Consider the following 19066-nt stretch of genomic DNA (forward strand, 5'->3'; position numbering starts at 1 on the left):
ACCAACATAACAACAGCAACGAAAAAAAACAAACAAAACAACTGCCTTCAATTTTTTCTGTTAAGGTTGTCTTCCTATTTCCATTTCCATTTCTGGTTGCCTCCAATGGCTTTTCTGGAAATAGCACTCACTATCTGCGTCTGAAAGGATGGAATTTAAAAAATATGTATTTTTCTCTCTTTACTTGTTTTGTCATCTTTAGTTTCACTCTGCATTTCAGTTCCTCTTTTTCCCTCACTCCCCAGCCTCACGAACGACTGTCATGGCATCAGGTTGTGACCGCAATGAAGACTGTCAGATTTTCAAATGAATGAAATACTGCTTCTTCAACGACAGCAGTGCCTGCATCTCTGCCTCACATACTGCTGCCAAGAAGATGCACAATACAGTCCCTCAGTGAGTCTGGAAAAAGGAGAGATTCCCTTGCATTCTTAGTGCAGTCACCCAAATTATCCATTTCTGAGGCCAGCCCTGACGCTTAGAATACAAACCTTTCATAACAATAAAACATTCTCATTGTAAAGAACAATGTGATAGTAGTGGTGTGTCGGGTACTTTGCCGCAACACTAAATCATCAAAAATCAGATGGATATATTAACATAGTGCTTTTCAGAGTTAAAAAGAATTGATTACTGATGAGCTAATGTGTGTATCTTGCAACTGGCAGCCATTTCTAATCCCGTATATCTGATTTCCTTGGTACCTTGCTAGCAGCTGTAGATAATTCTTTGTTGTAAACATAAACTATCATCTAAATCAGGACATATATATATATATTTAATTAGTTCAGAAGCAAAGTGCTTTAAATCTTACAATTTTTATTTTCGCCCTGTGGAAACGGCACTAGGTCTAAATGCTCAATTTTTTGCTTTTTGATACATCCTGCAGCATTAGCTTTGTAGGCAATTCATTATTTAAACCTACTGTACTACATGAAAGGCTGCCATACTGTAGGTATAAATCTGAATTTTAGCCATCACTTGAACATGCATTTTCATGCAACTAGAAGATATGGGCTCATTCAACTGCTTTTCAGATTCATCCTGTTTTTGTGATTTTATCTCATTAAAAAGGCTTTCAAAATAGTTCATGCTATGATATGTATGACTAGAGGAATGACTCAGCCAATGAAGAAAGCCTACAAGCTGTTATTTAAGTTTGACATGGAGCAGACTGAGTGCTTCTGTACCGTCCCCTGGCTTGCAAATGCTTTGAGATGATCTTGATATTCCAGTCCTTAGAGAGTCAGTGGAGAGAGTTGTTTCCACTAGTGGGCGAGAGATGGCTTCAGTAGTCTCTGTTCCTGCCTCTGTCTCCAATTCTTCATCAGTTATAAATAATTTTGACTCCCTCCATTTGGAGTATACATCTTGGCTACCTCTTGAACCACTGGAGTCACTGCCAGTAATCTGTACATTCAGTTCTTCTGTTGATTGTATAAGGTTTTGTATAGATAAAGATTTTCCTAAATCCATTTGCACCACAGGTTTAACTGAGAGCAAAGGTTCCCCTTCTGTATCCAGTCCTTTTCTCCACGTGAGATCCTTGGTTGCGCTGGGCTGAGCGACTTGTCCGTTATCCTTTGATGCAACAAGGCAAGCGGTGACATCAGAAATATTTTCCTGTGTGGTCACAGGAATAATGTGAACGGGCTCAGGCCTACTGATATGCTTCACTGATGAGAAAGGTGGTATTTGCAGTGTTGTTGGAGTTGCTGGCTTAGTTGCCTGGTTTATTTGGTTTGATGTGTTGTTAACTGTTGCATGTCCATCATTTGGCACTTGCGTTGCTTGACTATGCATAGCTGGACTAATAGCATAGTAAGCCTGAGTGCTAAATTCATTTGGTGTCAGTATTAGCTGTAGGCCACGAGGCAGATTGGCACTAGCTGATCTGGATACACATCCACTAATTTGTGCAGAGCTTGACAAATCTTTGCTATCGGATGGACTTTGATAATCAGAAGTCTGCTCACATTCGAAAGGTGGCATTTGAAATGAAGCCAAAGTGAGCGCTGATGCAGATCCTTTCCGCAAAACTTGTTGATAAATATCTAACAGGCAGTCCAGTTTTGACTCAATGGATTGTACCTACAGGAGAAGAGGAAAAGCTTAAGATTAATGCAAAATATCATTTTGAAATGTTTGGAACCCAAGCAGAAGGAAAATGAAACTGCTGAAGAGAAAAATGTTAGGAGCTTCGTACAAGCTATTGACTCATGAAAAATAATGTCAAAAGCCTTCTAGCGACAAGTTTTTCATAAGCAAGCTGATAAAAAGGGGAAAAATCATTAACTTGCAATTTTTTCATTCTTGTTTTTCTGTACATGGAACACAGTTGAAGTAATATGATTCATATATCTTTTATGTCATTGTATATAGGAAGCAGATATCAGAGAAAGTTAGTTTGCATTTGAAACTGGTAGTAAAATACTCAAAAGTCAAGAGCAACAGAACAAGACAAAACCACAGTCGCAGGCAATCACTCTACCTGTTTCTCCACCTTGACTACACGCCCTAACATACTGAGGTCATCAGTTGTCTCGTTCTCTGCTGTATTCTTTTCTCTACTTCTTTTATCTGCAGTGATTTGTCCTTTCCCAAGAATTTGGTCAACACTGTAAGAGAAATTAAAAGCTGCTGTGATTCCTGAAAATGGTGCAATGTGGAAGTGTTTGCTCTATTCAGACACTGAGTATTAAAATGACAGTACTTCAGAAGAGCACCTGAGAAACAAACTATACTCAATTGCATTAGAAAATAATGGAAAAAATGAGAGATTTTGGAGCATTTTGACATAATCTTGCAGATAGCTCTTCTTTTATGTCGGCACTAACTGGGAGTTAGAAATAGCCATCAACTGAGAGAGCTGGAGCTGGAATTGCTGGGGTACACACAGTGCAACAGTCATTTTATTACTGCTGGGAACTGAGAACATGATTTCTCTGATCCTATGCTTTAGATGTAGTCCCCAATTTCTTTAATGTGAAAAGAGAATGTCTGGGGAGAAGGGAAGTTAGCAATGTTGACTTAATCCTTCTGACAGCATATGTTCCTTGTTTATGAATGAACTTTTCAGATAAAGGATAACCTTTTCTGTCATTCAGGCTTTCATTTTCTGGGGGAAAATTAGATACATGCACTTTTGTGTGTTTTCACACACAATTTAGTTTCTGTCTTATCTGTGTTCTGAACACAGATGGGCTGTAGCATGGATAGGCAATTTGTACCCAAATATAACAATGTTAAATGTTATCAATATTCATTATACAGCAAATGATACAACAAGATGCTTATTCAGAGCAGAAATTGCTGTTTACCTACCGTGACTGAAGACTCTTGATCCTGCACAACATGTCTAGATGACCTGCTGAATACTGTTCAATGACATCTTTGACATCATATGGACGAAGTGTTTCCTTAAACTTTCTCTTTGCAACGTGAAATTTCATAATTCTGGGGAAGAAGCATTTCACAGATTAATTTTCAAAGTGGTTACAAAGCAATGCAATATTTTCTACTGTCAAAATATTGTCAGATAGTTTCTTTTAAGATATTCTCAGTACAGCTTTGCAGTTTTCTGTGATGCTTTTGTGGAAATGGGATGCCCACCAAGTAGCTCTTTATGGAATGAAAAGCTTGATTGTTATATCACAAATTTGAAAGAATAGAAATGACAAATTTGGAAAGCGAATGACAGTGAGCAGATGACAGTGTTTATTATGATATGCATTTAGTAACTGTAAGAGGACAATAAAAAACAATAAAAAAAACAAACACCATCTGGTAGTAGTGTTTTAGTGGAATGTCAGGAAAACCCTACTTTATACAGTTAGGACAGACATTATGATGCATGGAGTCAGATTATTGGTTTACAGTGATCCTCCACTCATTTCAGTATTATGCACAAATGTGCTTCCAAATAATATCAGCCTTTTCTGACAGCACTCAGGTTGTTATTTCCCATTCTGGTAACTGCCAGTTAAAATGAGATTGCTAGCCACTAACACAAAGCTTGAAATATGATTCTGATTTCAGAAATTAAAATGGAAAAGGCCTGTTAAGAGTAGTCTATCACCTTGACAGTTCAGGACTGATCTCCACTAAGTTTTAAATATATCAGATGATGATGCGCTTTCCTTTTTTCCATTGTGAGACAGTTTTACAGACTAATAGATTTTGGTGTCTTTTGTCATCTGGAAGTCTCTGAAGGTGGGATGTGGATTTTTTTTCTTCCTTTTAACTGTCAGATGATGGCAGGGTGCTCCGTTCATAACAGGCTGACTGCACAATCTCCTGCAATCCAGTTCTTTACTCAGGTTACGAAGAATAAATGATGTACTTGTCATACAAGAAAATATTGTTCTTTTGTTATTATTCTCTCAGTTTAGACAGTCACCATTTTTTACCTCATGCTCTTGATAAAAGTGAAAAATAGAAACTCTTAGAAAAGCAAAGTTGGTGAATTAGTGGAATAAGTGAAGAAAATGTGATATACAGGAACTAACTGTGTGATTTTACAAGGAAAGAGGCAGAAGACTATTTTTTATTAACAACCATGGAATCTTAATCAATGTGCACAAAAACCTTCATCACCACTTTGCAGATTTATAGCAACTTTTTGGCTATCATAATGTTCAGAAATCAAATACAGCCCCAGAAGCAGCATGGTAAGTTGTAACTATGCTGCTTCTGATTTAGGTGTTAGCTCATATGATGCCATCTAAATTAACTTCAGCAGGGTTTGGAATAGACCTTCATTGCTTACTTCTTTTTACTTCAAATACATACAATTTTACATAAACTGTGGGAAAAAAAAAAAAGCTTATAAAAAGCTGGCACTTTAAAAGCCTGTGAGTTAATTAGGAATTAAGAAACATAAAACATGAACTCTTTCAGCAATGGAGCCTAGCAACTGCTCTGTGGTTATTAAATTCAGTTGATTCTTCATAGTTATTTACTCTCAACTTACAAAGCTCAAATGTCTTTCAGTATCTAGAAATAACTATCTAATTGAGCTTGATAGCTTTGAACTTCCATTTGGAAAAATTATTACAACTATACAGAGCATATTCAAAAATAGCAGTTGAATTGAGAATAAAAAGCTTTTGAGCTTCTTCATTTGTGCTTCTGGAAAAAAAGGGGCCTACTCTGTCTTAAAAATGAAGGTGGGCAACACACCTGTACAAATAAAAGGGAATATGAGCAAAAATTACTCATTTTCTCTAGCTTACCAACAGTAGGGACAGAGAAAGCAATCTAGATAGCACGGTGTGTCTTTTCTGGCTACACCACACGGGGGCAAAAAAGACTCGTCAGAAACGAATCGAGTCGCCATTGGCAATCCCTAACTGTTAGCACGGACATAGCAGCAGTAATTTAAAGTAAGAATTAACCCAGAAGAACAAAACTGTGCACGTCTCACCGTTTTTTAAAACTTGTTTCTATTTTTAAATCACTGTATGCCATGGTGGAATGTGTTGTTTTTATAACTCAAATATAATGTGACAGAAGACATGCTGTTCTATAAACCTGTCACAGTCATCAGTACCACTGTTTTTCTGGTGAGAATTAGCCATTAATTGTAGCCTTTTTCAATGATGCATCCAGAGAACAGAAAAAAAACATTCTTCTGTGTTGAATTAGACCAACATGTCCCGTTAATTGTTAAAATACCAATTTTTGCCTGACCTTCATGATTGGCACTGGTAGAGAATTACAGTGTTTCCTGAATTTGCAAGTTGCATACATTTCCTTGCACTTGTTGCATTTTATTTTCTTTTCACGTCACCCCTTGCATCATTGAAAGGTATTATGCTTACCATTAATGCACTGAGACTGGTACCAAGTCATAACATCTCTAACCATCCCTGCAGCCCTGTCATATGCATGCTGTTTTTTGAGCCTATATCCTGTCAGTCTTGCCACCATCTCAGGAGGAAATGGAGCATCATTGTACTGAGATTGCAGGCAAACTCACACACAGGTCCTGTCATAAAGATTAAATTTGGGTAGGTCATTCTGCCCATGGCTGCATGAAATACCCACAGTTTGTTTGCTCACTCTCCATATTAGGAAAACAGGTACAGACAGATATAGCTGTACCTATTCCTCCATCCCGCTATTCTTACCTTGCTAGATAACTCTAAACTGCAACATGCAGGAGATATCTGGATCCAATACAGAGAAGATAAAATGAACATTAAAACAGACATAGGTGGTGAAGAGTTAGATCCACTATGTGTAGGGCATCTGGGTCAATACCGTCTCCTCTTTGGAGCCTTAACTTGTACAAACCCATTGCCTAAAAGCCAAAGACATTGCTTTCTCCCAAGCTCAATGCTGTAGTACCCAAAGACTCATCAAAGACCCTTGCTGAAACCCTGAAACACATTGTGCAGAAAATATACAAGGCATTGGGATTGAAAAGAAGCAAAGGATTCTGAAACAACACAATGAAACAAATTTGTAAGGACTTTTTGTAGAGGTAGCAGAAACATTTCCAAGACTCAAGATAAATAGAAAATCGCATTTTCCTTCTTTGACTATTAAATATGTATGACTATTCAGCTGCACAGATTATCAGCTCAGGAATTCTTCTGTTTCTTTATATTTGGCTAAATTTATTATTATTTCCTGTTAACAACAAATGAAAATACATCTGTGCAATCACTGGAGTTAAAGAGAGAAAAAACTTCTTAGGTCAAGAAGTTCCTCTTTCTGCCCTTGCAGTTATTCCCTACTGCATATTTATTTATTCTTTCTAGTTTTGTGCTTCATAAATAATACAATAATTTCAGCATTTCTGTTGTTCTGTATTACAGATCTTAGTGCATTATACTATGAAAAACGATCAGAGATTTTACCATATATGGAAACAAACTATCTTAGTCTCTCTTCTGTACTTGTGAACTAATTGTGAACTAACACTGAGAGCTGAGTCTCCAACAGCTCTGACTGCAGGATATGAACAGCTTTTTGTTCACAGCAAGGCTACAGCCAGTTGATTAGTGCAACAAAAGCTGCTGACACAGAAGCTAGCTAGCAAGATCTGCTTTTGTGCACTGCTCTTGGAGGCCACCTTGCATCTGCCGGGAGCAGGACTCTTGCTGGCCTGGAGTTAGATGCATCTCTCCACACTGCTCATCTAACAAACATTTGCAAATGCACAGAGCAGTTTTTCCTTACTTTTCCTACTGTCTCAAGTTGGAGACAAACAGAGGGTTTGGAGTAAAGTGGATGGAAGGGGTGGCACAAAATCTGGACTGGGGAAGGCTCAGCTGGGGAGCTTTGAAAGGAGGTGGGCAGCTTGAATGGTTATGGGCAGGTCTGTGCAGTGGACCACCTGGGAGTCCTGTTTTCTGAAGGTGATGTAACTGGAATGGATTCTACTGTGTGCTGTTGAGGTCTTTTGTATCCTGTTGATTGAAGCTATTCAAGTACTCTCTGTCCTCATCTGCTCCTGCATACTAGTATGAAAGGAAAGCTTCTGCCCTCCCCTGTTCCTTTGCAATTCAAAGCCGATGCTAAAAACAAACTTCAAAATGAGGGACAAAGTTTCCATATGGACAGATGCTATCATCTTGAAATTCTACAGTTACTATGTAGTGTCTCAGATCCTTCTTCAGATGTTTGCATAGATCCCAGTGTGGTCAGGTAACAGACACTCTGAATAATAAGAAAGAGGAGTATCAGCTATCTGACAAACTGAATTATCAGTCTCTTGAATTTGGGAGGTTAAGGTACAGCGTTTAACAAAAGTCTGAAGAATATTGCTTATTATGCTTTAAATATCTCAAATAAAGATGTGTTACTGAAGAAAGATGTGATATACTAACATTTGCAGGGAGAAATGGGACAGATTCTTGGCTGATCGATTTGGAAATGCAAAATTCTTCTCAACCTCATTGGTGAAATGAGTTGTTCTTTAGTAAGCTGAGTACACGGAGTTGGAGATAATGTAAGAAGTTTACTTTTATTGGTTGAATAGTGCATGTCTGAAACAATGAGACTGTTGCATCTTTGATATTTTTAGAAAATTTCTTTAGATGACTCTGTGGAGGAAGTTTGCCAGCGATGACCTTTGAATTCAGTGCCTCTCCATTAGAGCTGATAACTACCAAGAGAATGAACAATCTGCTCTGCATGTCCCTGCCTGAGCAGAACTTGAACCAGGTGGACCCAGAGGTCCCTGCCAACCTCAGTTATTCTGAGATTCTATGAAAAGATACAGGTGATGCACTGAAAACAATTCAGCGGTGCCCTTGAAAACAAACCCCAATAATTAATCGAGTACTAAAATATCAAGTCTTAAGGAATTTGGACAGTATTAAGAATGAGATGGCCATTAGTATCACTTGCCAGTACAGTGGCAAGGTGCAATTGGAGCGAGGATTCAACCAGTCTGTTTAAAATGCAATATCCCAGACAAGCATCTTTGGTACCAGAGCCAAAATATATGCTGACCATTCCTAATTTGAGCCTTTTCCATTCAGAGGAGCAGGTCTGCCTTGTAGCTGAATGTCCACAGTATATAAGGATTTCTGTCACCTGTTGAAGCACTGTTGACAAGAGATGGTTCACAGCAGTGACATTTAAGTAGCCTGTTGCAGTGGCTGTGGGCATGGAACTGGTATCTGACACGTTCTGTGAGGTCATTTCCAGGCAGATTGGAAAGATGGTAGGAACAGACATCTGCAAGTGATCTGTCAAGCTGCCTTGGCTTGCAGAAGAGAATTAGAAACTGCCTTACTAGTTATCTGTCTACATTGGCAATCAGTGGAAAAAGGGGAAGGAAATACAAGCAGCTTGTGCAGGTTCCCATCGTATAAATTATTTGATAAAGAGCTTGAGTTCATTCTTCTAGCACTGAGAGAACTAAAGTGAGAATCCCCCTTTAAGAGAACAACACCTTTCCATTGTTTTTTTGCAGAAACCCCTTGTGGCTGGTGCCTGCCTCCTGGAGAAGTGTCCAAGTGTGATACAAGGCCCAGGGGGCAACCCCCAGACATAGCACCTGGTTTGCTGCAGGCAGACAGGGGATGACAGAGCTCTCTTTGCTTATCAGTTTACTCTTCATGGTGGCAGGTTTGCCTGTCAGGAATTTCACTTCAAAATATTCAGTACAAGAGCTTTGGCAATCTCAGGAGGGTGAATACTAAATTTAAGCATTCAATACTGGTAATTTTATAAGTTTCAATGTAGTTTTCTACTTCCTTGGAAAAGAAGGTAACTATTAGTTTTAAATCACTGGGGTAATATTTACTTCAATGGCAGGCAAGGTTTTGCACAATTGAATGAATGTCATTATCCTGCTGGTACCAGAAGAAAGTTGCAGTAAAAGCCAGATGGCAGTTCCAGGAATATGGAAATACAATAAAAATATAACCTTTGAAGGAAGTAACTTTTCCAAGCAAGGTGATATACATTCAGTAAAGCTACATCAAAATTAAATACAGTAATTTCGATTACAGGGAATATACTAGAAACCAGCACTCATTATTCTCTTTCTTTTCTTAGCCAAATCACACGATACTTTTGGAAACCTAAAAGCTGACAATAGAAGAGAAATGATGAAGAGAAAGGATGAGTAAACCGTATCAGCATTAGTTATGTGACAAATGGAGTTGTGTAATAAGTTCAGCTAATTGACACACACTTATTTAGTGCCTTAATTACAGAAATCTGAAATATTTATTCACTTGGTATTTTTTACTCACCTTATTGCTCTGATGACAGTTTTAAGAGCAGGAGTGAGATCTTCTACTGACACATCACACTGGCACCCTTTATCATCATAAACATCATCTGTTCCAAGATTGGTGTCAGCTACAAAATACAAGAGCAGACCAAACAATAAGCATTTAAAAATGCCTTCCTTAGTGTTGTTTTCTAGCTGCCTGCACAGTCATACTGGAAAAATAGGGACTACAAATCAAGTATTAAAAAGCTTCATCAGTTTATGAACTGTATAATATACTTGTCTGTGTTAAGGCTTGTGTCATAAAAGGACCGTGATGTCCCTAGTGAAAATGATAGAAGTTAGAAGGGAAGAGAGCCCTGTTATTTTTCATACAAATGAATAGTGAGTTCCGGTATGTTGCATACTGTGTTCTTCATCACATTCTCTATTTAAGGGAAAGTGGTGAGTTAACAGATATAAATCAAAGAAGCAAAAACCACTGAAGTTATATTAAATTGTTATTTTTTTACCGCCATGAATGAACTTCTAAGACAAAGGAGAAGATCCATTTCATTTATTAAGAACGCTGTGCAATGATGCAATATTTAGTTACAGGTAAAAAGTAAACAAAATATCTTTTTGCCAGAAATGAATAGAGAATGATACTCATCATAGATTAACTGCCCCCTTAAACGTCACAGACATGTAGAATCTGCAGTATTCTTTTGCAACAGGCACTCAAGTTAATATATTTGTTTGCCTCAACAAAATAGATCCCTCTGTTCTTTCCTAACATTGCCCCTGCAGGATTACCATTTGTGAATCAATTAGAAATCTCAGAAGGGCTCAGTGTATCTCAGTTCTCAAGAAAAAAAGATGAGTTACAAACTCCAAATGCACAAGAATGGGAATGGAGGAAGGAAGGCAGGATGCCCATGTCATACATATATTGAAAGATAGAGGAAACCTATCTTGAGGGTAGGTGTTTTTTCTCCCAAACAGTCTCTCAGCACCTGCATAAAGTCCAAGTGTTCAGGAAAAATTTCAGAAGGTAAGTGCATTTTAACACCTCAATGTCTCTACTTCATAAATAAGAGAATGAAAAATGAAAGAATAATGTATGAAATAGAGGAAAAAAAGATGGAATTCATTATTCCTTAATAACAAAGGAGATTTCGTTACAGTCTCACATCCCTACCCATATTCATGCTATTATTTAAAACATCGGCTCAGTCACTCAGAAACACTGCAAGTTAGACATTTCAGATGACTTCACTGTAATCAATTTTGATCCACAGACAAAACTGCAGGACATTTTTGCAAGTTCCCTTTTCACGAAGATTGCAAATTAAAGATGAAAAATATTCTTCATCATGCTGAAGTGCACAGAAATTTCATGTCATCTTTTAAATCTAATCAGAATACTATCTTAAAATAAACAGCATTGTACTAAGCTGCATTTTCTGGATCTGATATTGATGCATTGTCTTTACAGATTTAATATTTGGCTATAATAATTTATTTTGATGAGATATGACCTTAGAAGTTATGCGCTAAAATATTAAAAGAGTCTTAAAATGTAAAGGTCATTAGTTCAAAGAACATTTTTGGACAGAAGCTGAAAAATAAGTTTGTGGTATTTTTTAATTCCTCATAAGACCTTAACCTTATGTTGCGGTAGTTTCGTGCTTGGCGCTGTTCTGACAGGAAATGATAGCAAAGATCACTTTTATGTTTTCTGGGATTCATGAACTAAAACTGCCCCTGACCAAACTTAAGAGCATACAGGGGACAGTTTTTAGTATTGAACAGAAAGTGGGATATACAAAACAAGTGACTTGGTTAAGGCCATCTATCTGTGGCAAAGCAGAGCCTACTCTGCCTAGTTCATTAGTCTCTAGAATATATTTTCTTTTTTGACTGTTGCTGAACTGTTATATCCATGATGGACATCTACCATAATTGCGAAGAACAAAAAATTTATCTTTGACAAATCAACACAATAGGGATGGCTTATAGTCGAGACAATAACGTCTTCAATTACACACACTGAACAATCAAATGAAACCTTAAAAAATTCAGTTTTACATCATAAAAATGAAGTTTTCATACACAGCTGGTATCTTCCCTTCCTTGCTACTGTTGCAAGCCAAGCCTTCAATGATGTTAAGAGTGCTTTTCAGTGGCACTCTTTCACAAGCTTTACTACTGACTGTGTATATCTTACACATAAAATACATATGTCTCTCCACTACTCCTGCCCAACTAATATTTAGATTTCTGTCTAAAAACTATAGTTAGCTAAAATAAATTATGTAATTAGGTTTTTGGGTATACACAGTATTTAAAACCACATCCCCAGAGATGCGGAGTATACCATGACACTAACTTTCTAGATGTTATGTCTGATTAGCCTCTCCAGTCCTCCCAGTGCTGAAATCTCCCAGCTCATTCCTAAATTGTGTACCAAAAGCTGAGTTCTGTACATTACTGTTATTTCCAGTGGCTGTCTACGGTTGTAAACAAAATCAGTTTTTCTGGTGTAAATTAGGGATAATTTTGCTAAGGTCAGAAGAGCTACAGCCAGATAATCCCTGTGAAACAGGAGACTCCAACTTGAAAGTTTAAAATAAACATGTTTCTATATGATTATCTCACTGATACAGTTCCTGCCAAGTGCAGTGTCATTAATAAAAGGTCCTCCTTAATGCAGCATATCTTTGCAGAACTGTTCTGAGAACAGTATGGTGCAATTAGAGTTTCATGTTGCTCTCATGTGGATACAAAATCAGCAAAATCTTTAAACGGACGCTGGAAAATTCTTATAAATTTAAGCCAGCTTTAAGAAGAGATACTGCTCCTAATAAATCACCTTCTTTTTATTTTTTTTTTTTGCTTTCTAATATTTCCACTGACATGAATTTCCTCCATTACAGCAGGCGCTCAGTACTACATGTCAATAAAACTTGAGAAAAGCTATAAACCTTGTTTGATTCATATGGGAAACATTCATGTTTCTTTTTAATACTAAGCAGACTTGGGAAAAGGTTTGAGAAATACGTAGTAAGAATTTGGAAAAAAAAAATCCAGCTTAAAAAGCCACTGAACTCGAAGTTCACATTCTGATGAATTTTTCCAGTGGAAGCTCATGTTGTGTACAACATAGTTATGAGGTGAGATGTTCTTGTATCACTTCTGCCCCTCTCAAGTTCATCCCTGAGGTCGGGGCTATGCTGGGGCCAGCTTGGCCCCTGCAATGGCTCCAGCTGTTAAAATCACTGCCAGTTCCCAGACAGGATTAAGCTCCGGCCTCTGACAAGCCCTGCTCTGTGCTGCCTCCTCAGAGAGGTTCCTACCCACCAGTAACTGGGCAGACAAGGCCCTCCAGTGCCAGCTCACGCTTAGCCCTGAACACGACTGCTCCTTCTTCCATCTCTGTACCCCTTAGCCATGTCTCCTGCTCCCCACTGGGGTCCATGCATGGTCCAGGCCTCCCTAGGATTAGCAACAGTCTGGCTTTTCCTCCAGAAGCCTCTGCCACTAGCTAAACAGGTCTTCCAATGTCCTATGACCTTTTAGAACAGCATTTAGACATACTCCTGGAATTCCCCTTAGAAATGTTGTCACCAGTTGGACAACTCAGAAACAATTCCTCTTTTCTAATACCAGCATCTTTACAATTTAAGATATCTTTTGATCCTAAGCTTCAGTCAGTCTGTCTAAGTATTTAAACTGGTATTTGTTTCACAACTCATTGGCCAGCCACGAGTATCTTACAATCTTTGATGTTATTTACTTTGGGTCACTGTCTTGTCTTTGCTTCTTATTAATTTCTTCCTTTCTTCCTTAACAGCAGTCTTTGAATTAACATACAGCAAGTAAGCAATTACCAACAAGTAGAAAGAAGCATTAAAGTCATTAAAATTACATGCATATTTCCCACTTTGTCACAGTGTTTATGCATTCTTCTTGCAAACTCTTCAGTTATGATCACCCTAAATGAACAGAATAAAGATTACACTGTTCTGTAGCCTTATATGTCACTAACAAAAAAATTATCAGTATGTAGCTGCATTTTATATGACTGTGCAGAAGTTATGCACAAGATTTGATTTATTATTTCATACTTATCATGCATCCTTTCATCATAATTGGGAAAACCGTACCACTGCTCGGATTGCCCTCATAGCTTCATGATCTCAATGTCAGTAATATTTGCCATTGAACAGAACAGAAAATATTTTCTACTCCTGTCTTTGTTTTCTGGAACTGTCATATGCTAACATCAACAGTCTGACACTAATAAGTGCTTGTGCAGACACCACGAATAGCCCCATAGTAATGCTCCTAACACTTTAGTGTTGATCCTAACGCAGACCCTTTCATTAGTTCTTTCAAAGCCTACAGATGTGCTTCAGCTTTCCTGTGAATCTGCAGGAGATAGCTTCAGCTGTTTGTATGGGTGATCTAAGTCATTTTGTTGAGGTTAAGTACTCACCTCTCAGACTAGGCAAAATATGTATAGGTGCCCAAAGTTGACAGCGTGCAGATGACCCTCAATTATTCAGGTTATGACACAGACTTATTTCAACTTGTTAAAAAAAAACAACAACACTGATTTGAAAAAAAAAAATCTGAATGATTTCCATTTTCATGCATGACTTCAAGTGAAAAATAGCTGGTGGTCTAATTTTCACAGATGCTCAGTTACAGCAAACCGTATTTGCCCAGAGAGGTTGTGGATGCCCCGTCCCTGGAGGTGTTCAAGGCCAGGTTGGATGGGGCCCTGGGCAGCCTGGTCTAGTATTAAATGTGGAGGTTGGTGGCCCTGCATGTGGCAGGGGGTTGGAACTTCATGATCCTTGAGGTCCCTTCCAATCCTGGCCATTCTATGATTCTATGATACTTTATAACTAGTGTTGGAAATTCAGAACTCAACATAGGAATTGAGGTTCAAACAATCCATAATTGTTGAGGTTGGGAGGGACATCTGGAGGTACAAGCCCCTTGTTAAAGCCTAGAATGTCCATAAGGTAGAGTCATTTCACTTCACTTTGCACTGCCTTTGAAGTACCGTTCTCTACCTGCAGTTCTTGCTGTGAAAAGTTAGGCTTTTAGCCCTTATTCTCTAAAATATTGTCATATCCTTGATTTTTAGTATTTCCACAATTGTCACAATACATAGAATGTTTCACAAAATCTCAATTACTTTTTCCCTCAAAAAACTACCCTAGCTATAGACACCTTCATGTTTAATGTCCACACAAATAATATAATTTCTCTTAATCAAAATAAAATGTGACTCAGCCTAGTAACTTTGTTTAAATGTTTCACAAAGCTTATCAGTTCTTCACCACTCTCATTATTTTCCTGTTTGTTGCAGCATGAATACAAGCTTCCATCACTACCCCTAGAAGTGATGCTCTTTCAAATTTTCCTTTGCTTTAAAGCATCAACAAGCTCACTCGCTTTGAAAAAATAGTTCACATAAATCACTTTACCATTATTGCTTGCTAAGCTCCGTAGGAAACTGAAAAAAGAACCCTAATTGGGATAAAACTTAATCACTTGCTTAATGATAAGAATGCCCAAAGCTTCCCCAAACAGGGAAAGGCAGCAACACATGTTTACATGCTTTTCAGAACAGAAGCCAGAAAAAAAGAGGCCCAAGGGAGTGAATATGCATTTATTATTTATTTTCTTGATCCTTGGGAAAAAAAAAAAAAGGTTTCTTCTAATCATTAAAGAAGGAAGGAGGCAGGACAAGTAAACTTCCGTGATTTGCTCTTCACTTTCACTGTTTAATACTGGTCTAAAAAATACACAAAAATCCCCGTAGTATAAAATGGTTTTCAAGTGGAAAAATTAAGAAAGAAGCAATGAAGTTGGTGACATTTGAAGACATCTGAAACTGATGCTTCCTTGGTGGAGGAGAGCAGTATTACTGCACCAGATTTAAAGAACTCCCTCTGCCTTGTGTACATCCTGAGCCTCAACCATACGCAGTATCTATGTGGAGTGCAGCAGTGCTTTAGGCATAACTCATCTCTTCCTCCTTTCTCTTCTCATTAAAGAGGCAAAGATTTCCAGATAAGGAGCAGATGAAGATATCAGAACTGGAATTCAGTAATAGCTATAGTGTAATAGGAAGCTTTATCAGTATAGCAGTATAAAACATTTACCCAGCAAACATTTTATAAGTAAAAAGATTTCTAATAACCCTCAGATTTGGCAAAAACAAAAGATAGGATTGTTAGAACATTTTTTTTACACACAATCTGAGTATAGCTGTTTAGTTTTCCACCTCTCTAAATGCACTTGTTAAGGCCAGAAATCTAATTTATATCTGTTATCATATAATGCGTACAAGTTCCAAATATCTAAAATTCTAACACTCCCTGCTAACAATTCTCAACTATCTTTAGCTATTATTTAACTTCTCAGAAATTTTGTGTGCTGGCAATATTGCATGGAACAGCTCCCACAGCTTAATTAAAAAGGAGTCCTGTTCATCTTGAGCGATGATCTGGAGAACCAGGATACCTCCTAAAGACAATTCATTATATACACAACAATTCTGCAGTTAAAATTGCTGATCTTATTATAAACAGTGGCACGCTGGCCAGCAATTTTAGAATGTCATATGAGAAAAGAAAGAAAAATGGTAGGTTACACTAGAGCAATTTTTCTCACATATACATATGATTGTAGTGAATTTTTTAGAATTGTAGGCGCTTGAAGGTCCCTGATGATCTAGATGATCCTGATGATCTAGAGATCATCCAGTCCAACCATCCAACCAACCAAAGCACGCTCCCTAGACCAGGTTGCACAGGTAGGCATCCAGGTGGATCTTGAACATCTCCAGAGGAGACTCCATAATCTATCTGTGCAGCCTGTTCCAGTACTCCCTCATAGCACTGGACACAGTTCTCTGACATTTTATGTACAATGCACACAAGAAGTTGTAGTTATATTTCTAAAGGAAGTTGCAGATATATGATAAGACCTACAACTGCAGACCAATGAGTTTAATATCATGCCTAATTTACTATCTCTTTGCATGTCCTCGTAGCATACAGACCAATAGTTCGGAAGTCCTATCACACGTCCTGGAAGATGAGATTGCTAATCACTACCTGTTTATCATGACTATTCTTGAGCACTCAGTTCAGGTAGTAAAGGTGTACAGCAGGCTATTTGACACATATGATAAAGAGAGGACCTCTTTATAAAATTGCTCAAAACCTATGGACTCAGAGCTTAGATCTGATTGCTAGATTATTTTAAAGCACATTCCTAATTAATTACAATTGCAACTGTAATGAATGACAGCTCTATCATGGAGTTAAACAATCACAAGAAAATAAATCTACTGCCTAGCACAAATTGACATACTGCTGATAAAATGCTACTTTGTCACATCACGTGTTGTACAAATAGAGCAGCTTGGTTTTCACATCATGCAGCTACATTCTGAATCAGCAAATTAAAGCTAAAGGAGGTGCAGAAGCAACCAAACGAAGGACCTTTGCCACTTCAAGTGAACCATAGATGAGGTTGAGATGTTTGTGCTACTGGAAGGAAAACCTGTCATTTTTGCAATACATAAATTACATGGTAGTAACTGAGGACATGGGGGCTGAAATGCAGAGTTGCATTCTTTCCATGGTTCCTGTAATATACTCTACCCTGAGGATTTTGAGCAAGTACTCTGTAGGGACTGAAAGGCTAGAGGTCATGCAAGCATATTATGTTCAGGGATGCTGCAGAAATCAAATAATCCCTTAAGGAGTTCTTTTTAATTAATCAAATGAAATATGCTTGTAATATCTCTGGTGCTGAACACTTTTGAAGCTTTTTTCAAAAAGCCACACAACATCTAGCTTACAGCATATGCACAATATCCATCATGGGATGGTAGTGTATAAGTACAGAAGGGCACTTTTGTCCCTTCTTGAGGACTGCACGTCCAACATAATATCAACTCATTCCTTAAGCTCTGGCCATGCAAGAGTGGAGTGGGATTTAAGCAGGAGAAGGTTCTGCTCCTCACAAAAAGAAGCAAGCAGAAAAAAGCTCAACTATATGTTTGGAAAGGGGAGTGCTCTCCACAGAAGTGCCTGGTGTACTGGGAGCTGTTCCCCACTGACAGCTTAGCTGGGGTGTCTGTTTGGGTGTGCAGGGATATAAGCCATGCTGTATGAACACGGGGACAGGAGGAGATTGTATGGGTCAGGGCTCAGCGAAGACTTCTGAGCTCATCAGGGTGAGCTGCATAAGCACCGCTGCAGCATGGCAACTCTTGTGGGAAGGCTTTGTCTGGCTTTGTCTTGGTAAAACATCCTCAGATGATTCTTTTTATCATTTCAAGCTCACATTTTATGAAAACTGACTACTTATTATTCCCAAGGCCTTCACAGATTGAGTGGTGAAGATTTCCATTAGATCTGCTTGGAGGTGATAATTCCCTTCTAAACTGATAACAGGGATTGGAAATGTAGCATCTTGGCATCTTTACTAATTTTTGCAGGATCTCATCTCCAGCAAGAGTTCTGGCAGCTGCAAGACACATTTCACTGGAGACTGGATGTATTTTTAAAATCAGATTACATAAGTCTTAGTTTTCAATTTAGCCCCCCTGCACTGTTGTGAAATGCTCTGGAGTGTCTGCAGCCATGCCACCAAAGCTCTCTCCAGCCATCAAAGCTCTCTCAGGTTTGGATTCAATTTGCAAATGCACATATGTAGCTGAAATAATTGCTGCAGTTGCCAGGCCTACTTTGGCAAGAGCAATAAATGCTTTACAGGCAGTTTCAGAGGGCTGTCACTACCCATAATTAAAGGCATTTCGGCAACTGTTTCGGTCATGCTGCTCAAAGTCTCCTACACCAAAATCCTTTTAAAACATGCCTGTGACCAGCTGAGGCGTCCTGCTTTACTGCCGAGAAACTCTTCTATGGTTTTAATATGCAGCAGGGGAGTGTTCATAAGCTTTTGTTAACACATAGTGTAAGAGAAAAGCTATTACATTTTCAGTCATGTTAGCCAATTGCTGCCTCCATAAACTCCTGTCTGGATTACAAACCTTCCTTTACACAACAGTTACTAACTGCTCGTGTTTAGTTTTTTCTAGCAGTCTTCTTCTGATTGTTTTGGCTCAGGCTCCAGCCACATACTTTATTAGAACTTAGTCAATCCTGCCAAATCTCACAATTGACTATCTGCCTTAGATCACTCTCACCCAACTAAAGATTTCACTTCCTTTTTGAACTTCCTATATAAGTAATATTTGCTCATTTGCTTTATTTTTTAAAGAGTTCAGCAAACTTCACCTTCATAAAGAGGTAGTTTCTTCTATACCTGCACTAAGTGAAGATAACT

General features: G+C 38.2%; 1 protein-coding gene across 1 annotated transcript in view; it reads right to left on the reverse strand.

The window, feature by feature from the left end:
* Positions 1-6: 6 nt before the first annotated feature.
* Positions 7-19066, reverse strand: part of KCNQ5 (potassium voltage-gated channel subfamily Q member 5) — an 87141-nt gene continuing 68081 nt past the window's right edge. Inside the window, exons 11-14 of the mRNA XM_031552243.1 lie at positions 9720-9828; positions 3325-3456; positions 2492-2618; positions 7-2091 (exon numbers count right to left, since the gene is read on the reverse strand). Of these exons, the coding sequence (XP_031408103.1) occupies positions 1150-2091; positions 2492-2618; positions 3325-3456; positions 9720-9828 (1310 nt within the window). The 3' untranslated portion in view covers positions 7-1149. The remainder of the gene's footprint in view (positions 2092-2491; positions 2619-3324; positions 3457-9719; positions 9829-19066) is intronic.

This window comes from Meleagris gallopavo, chromosome 2, assembly GCF_000146605.3.
Source record: "Meleagris gallopavo isolate NT-WF06-2002-E0010 breed Aviagen turkey brand Nicholas breeding stock chromosome 2, Turkey_5.1, whole genome shotgun sequence".
NCBI lineage: Eukaryota > Metazoa > Chordata > Aves > Galliformes > Phasianidae > Meleagris > Meleagris gallopavo.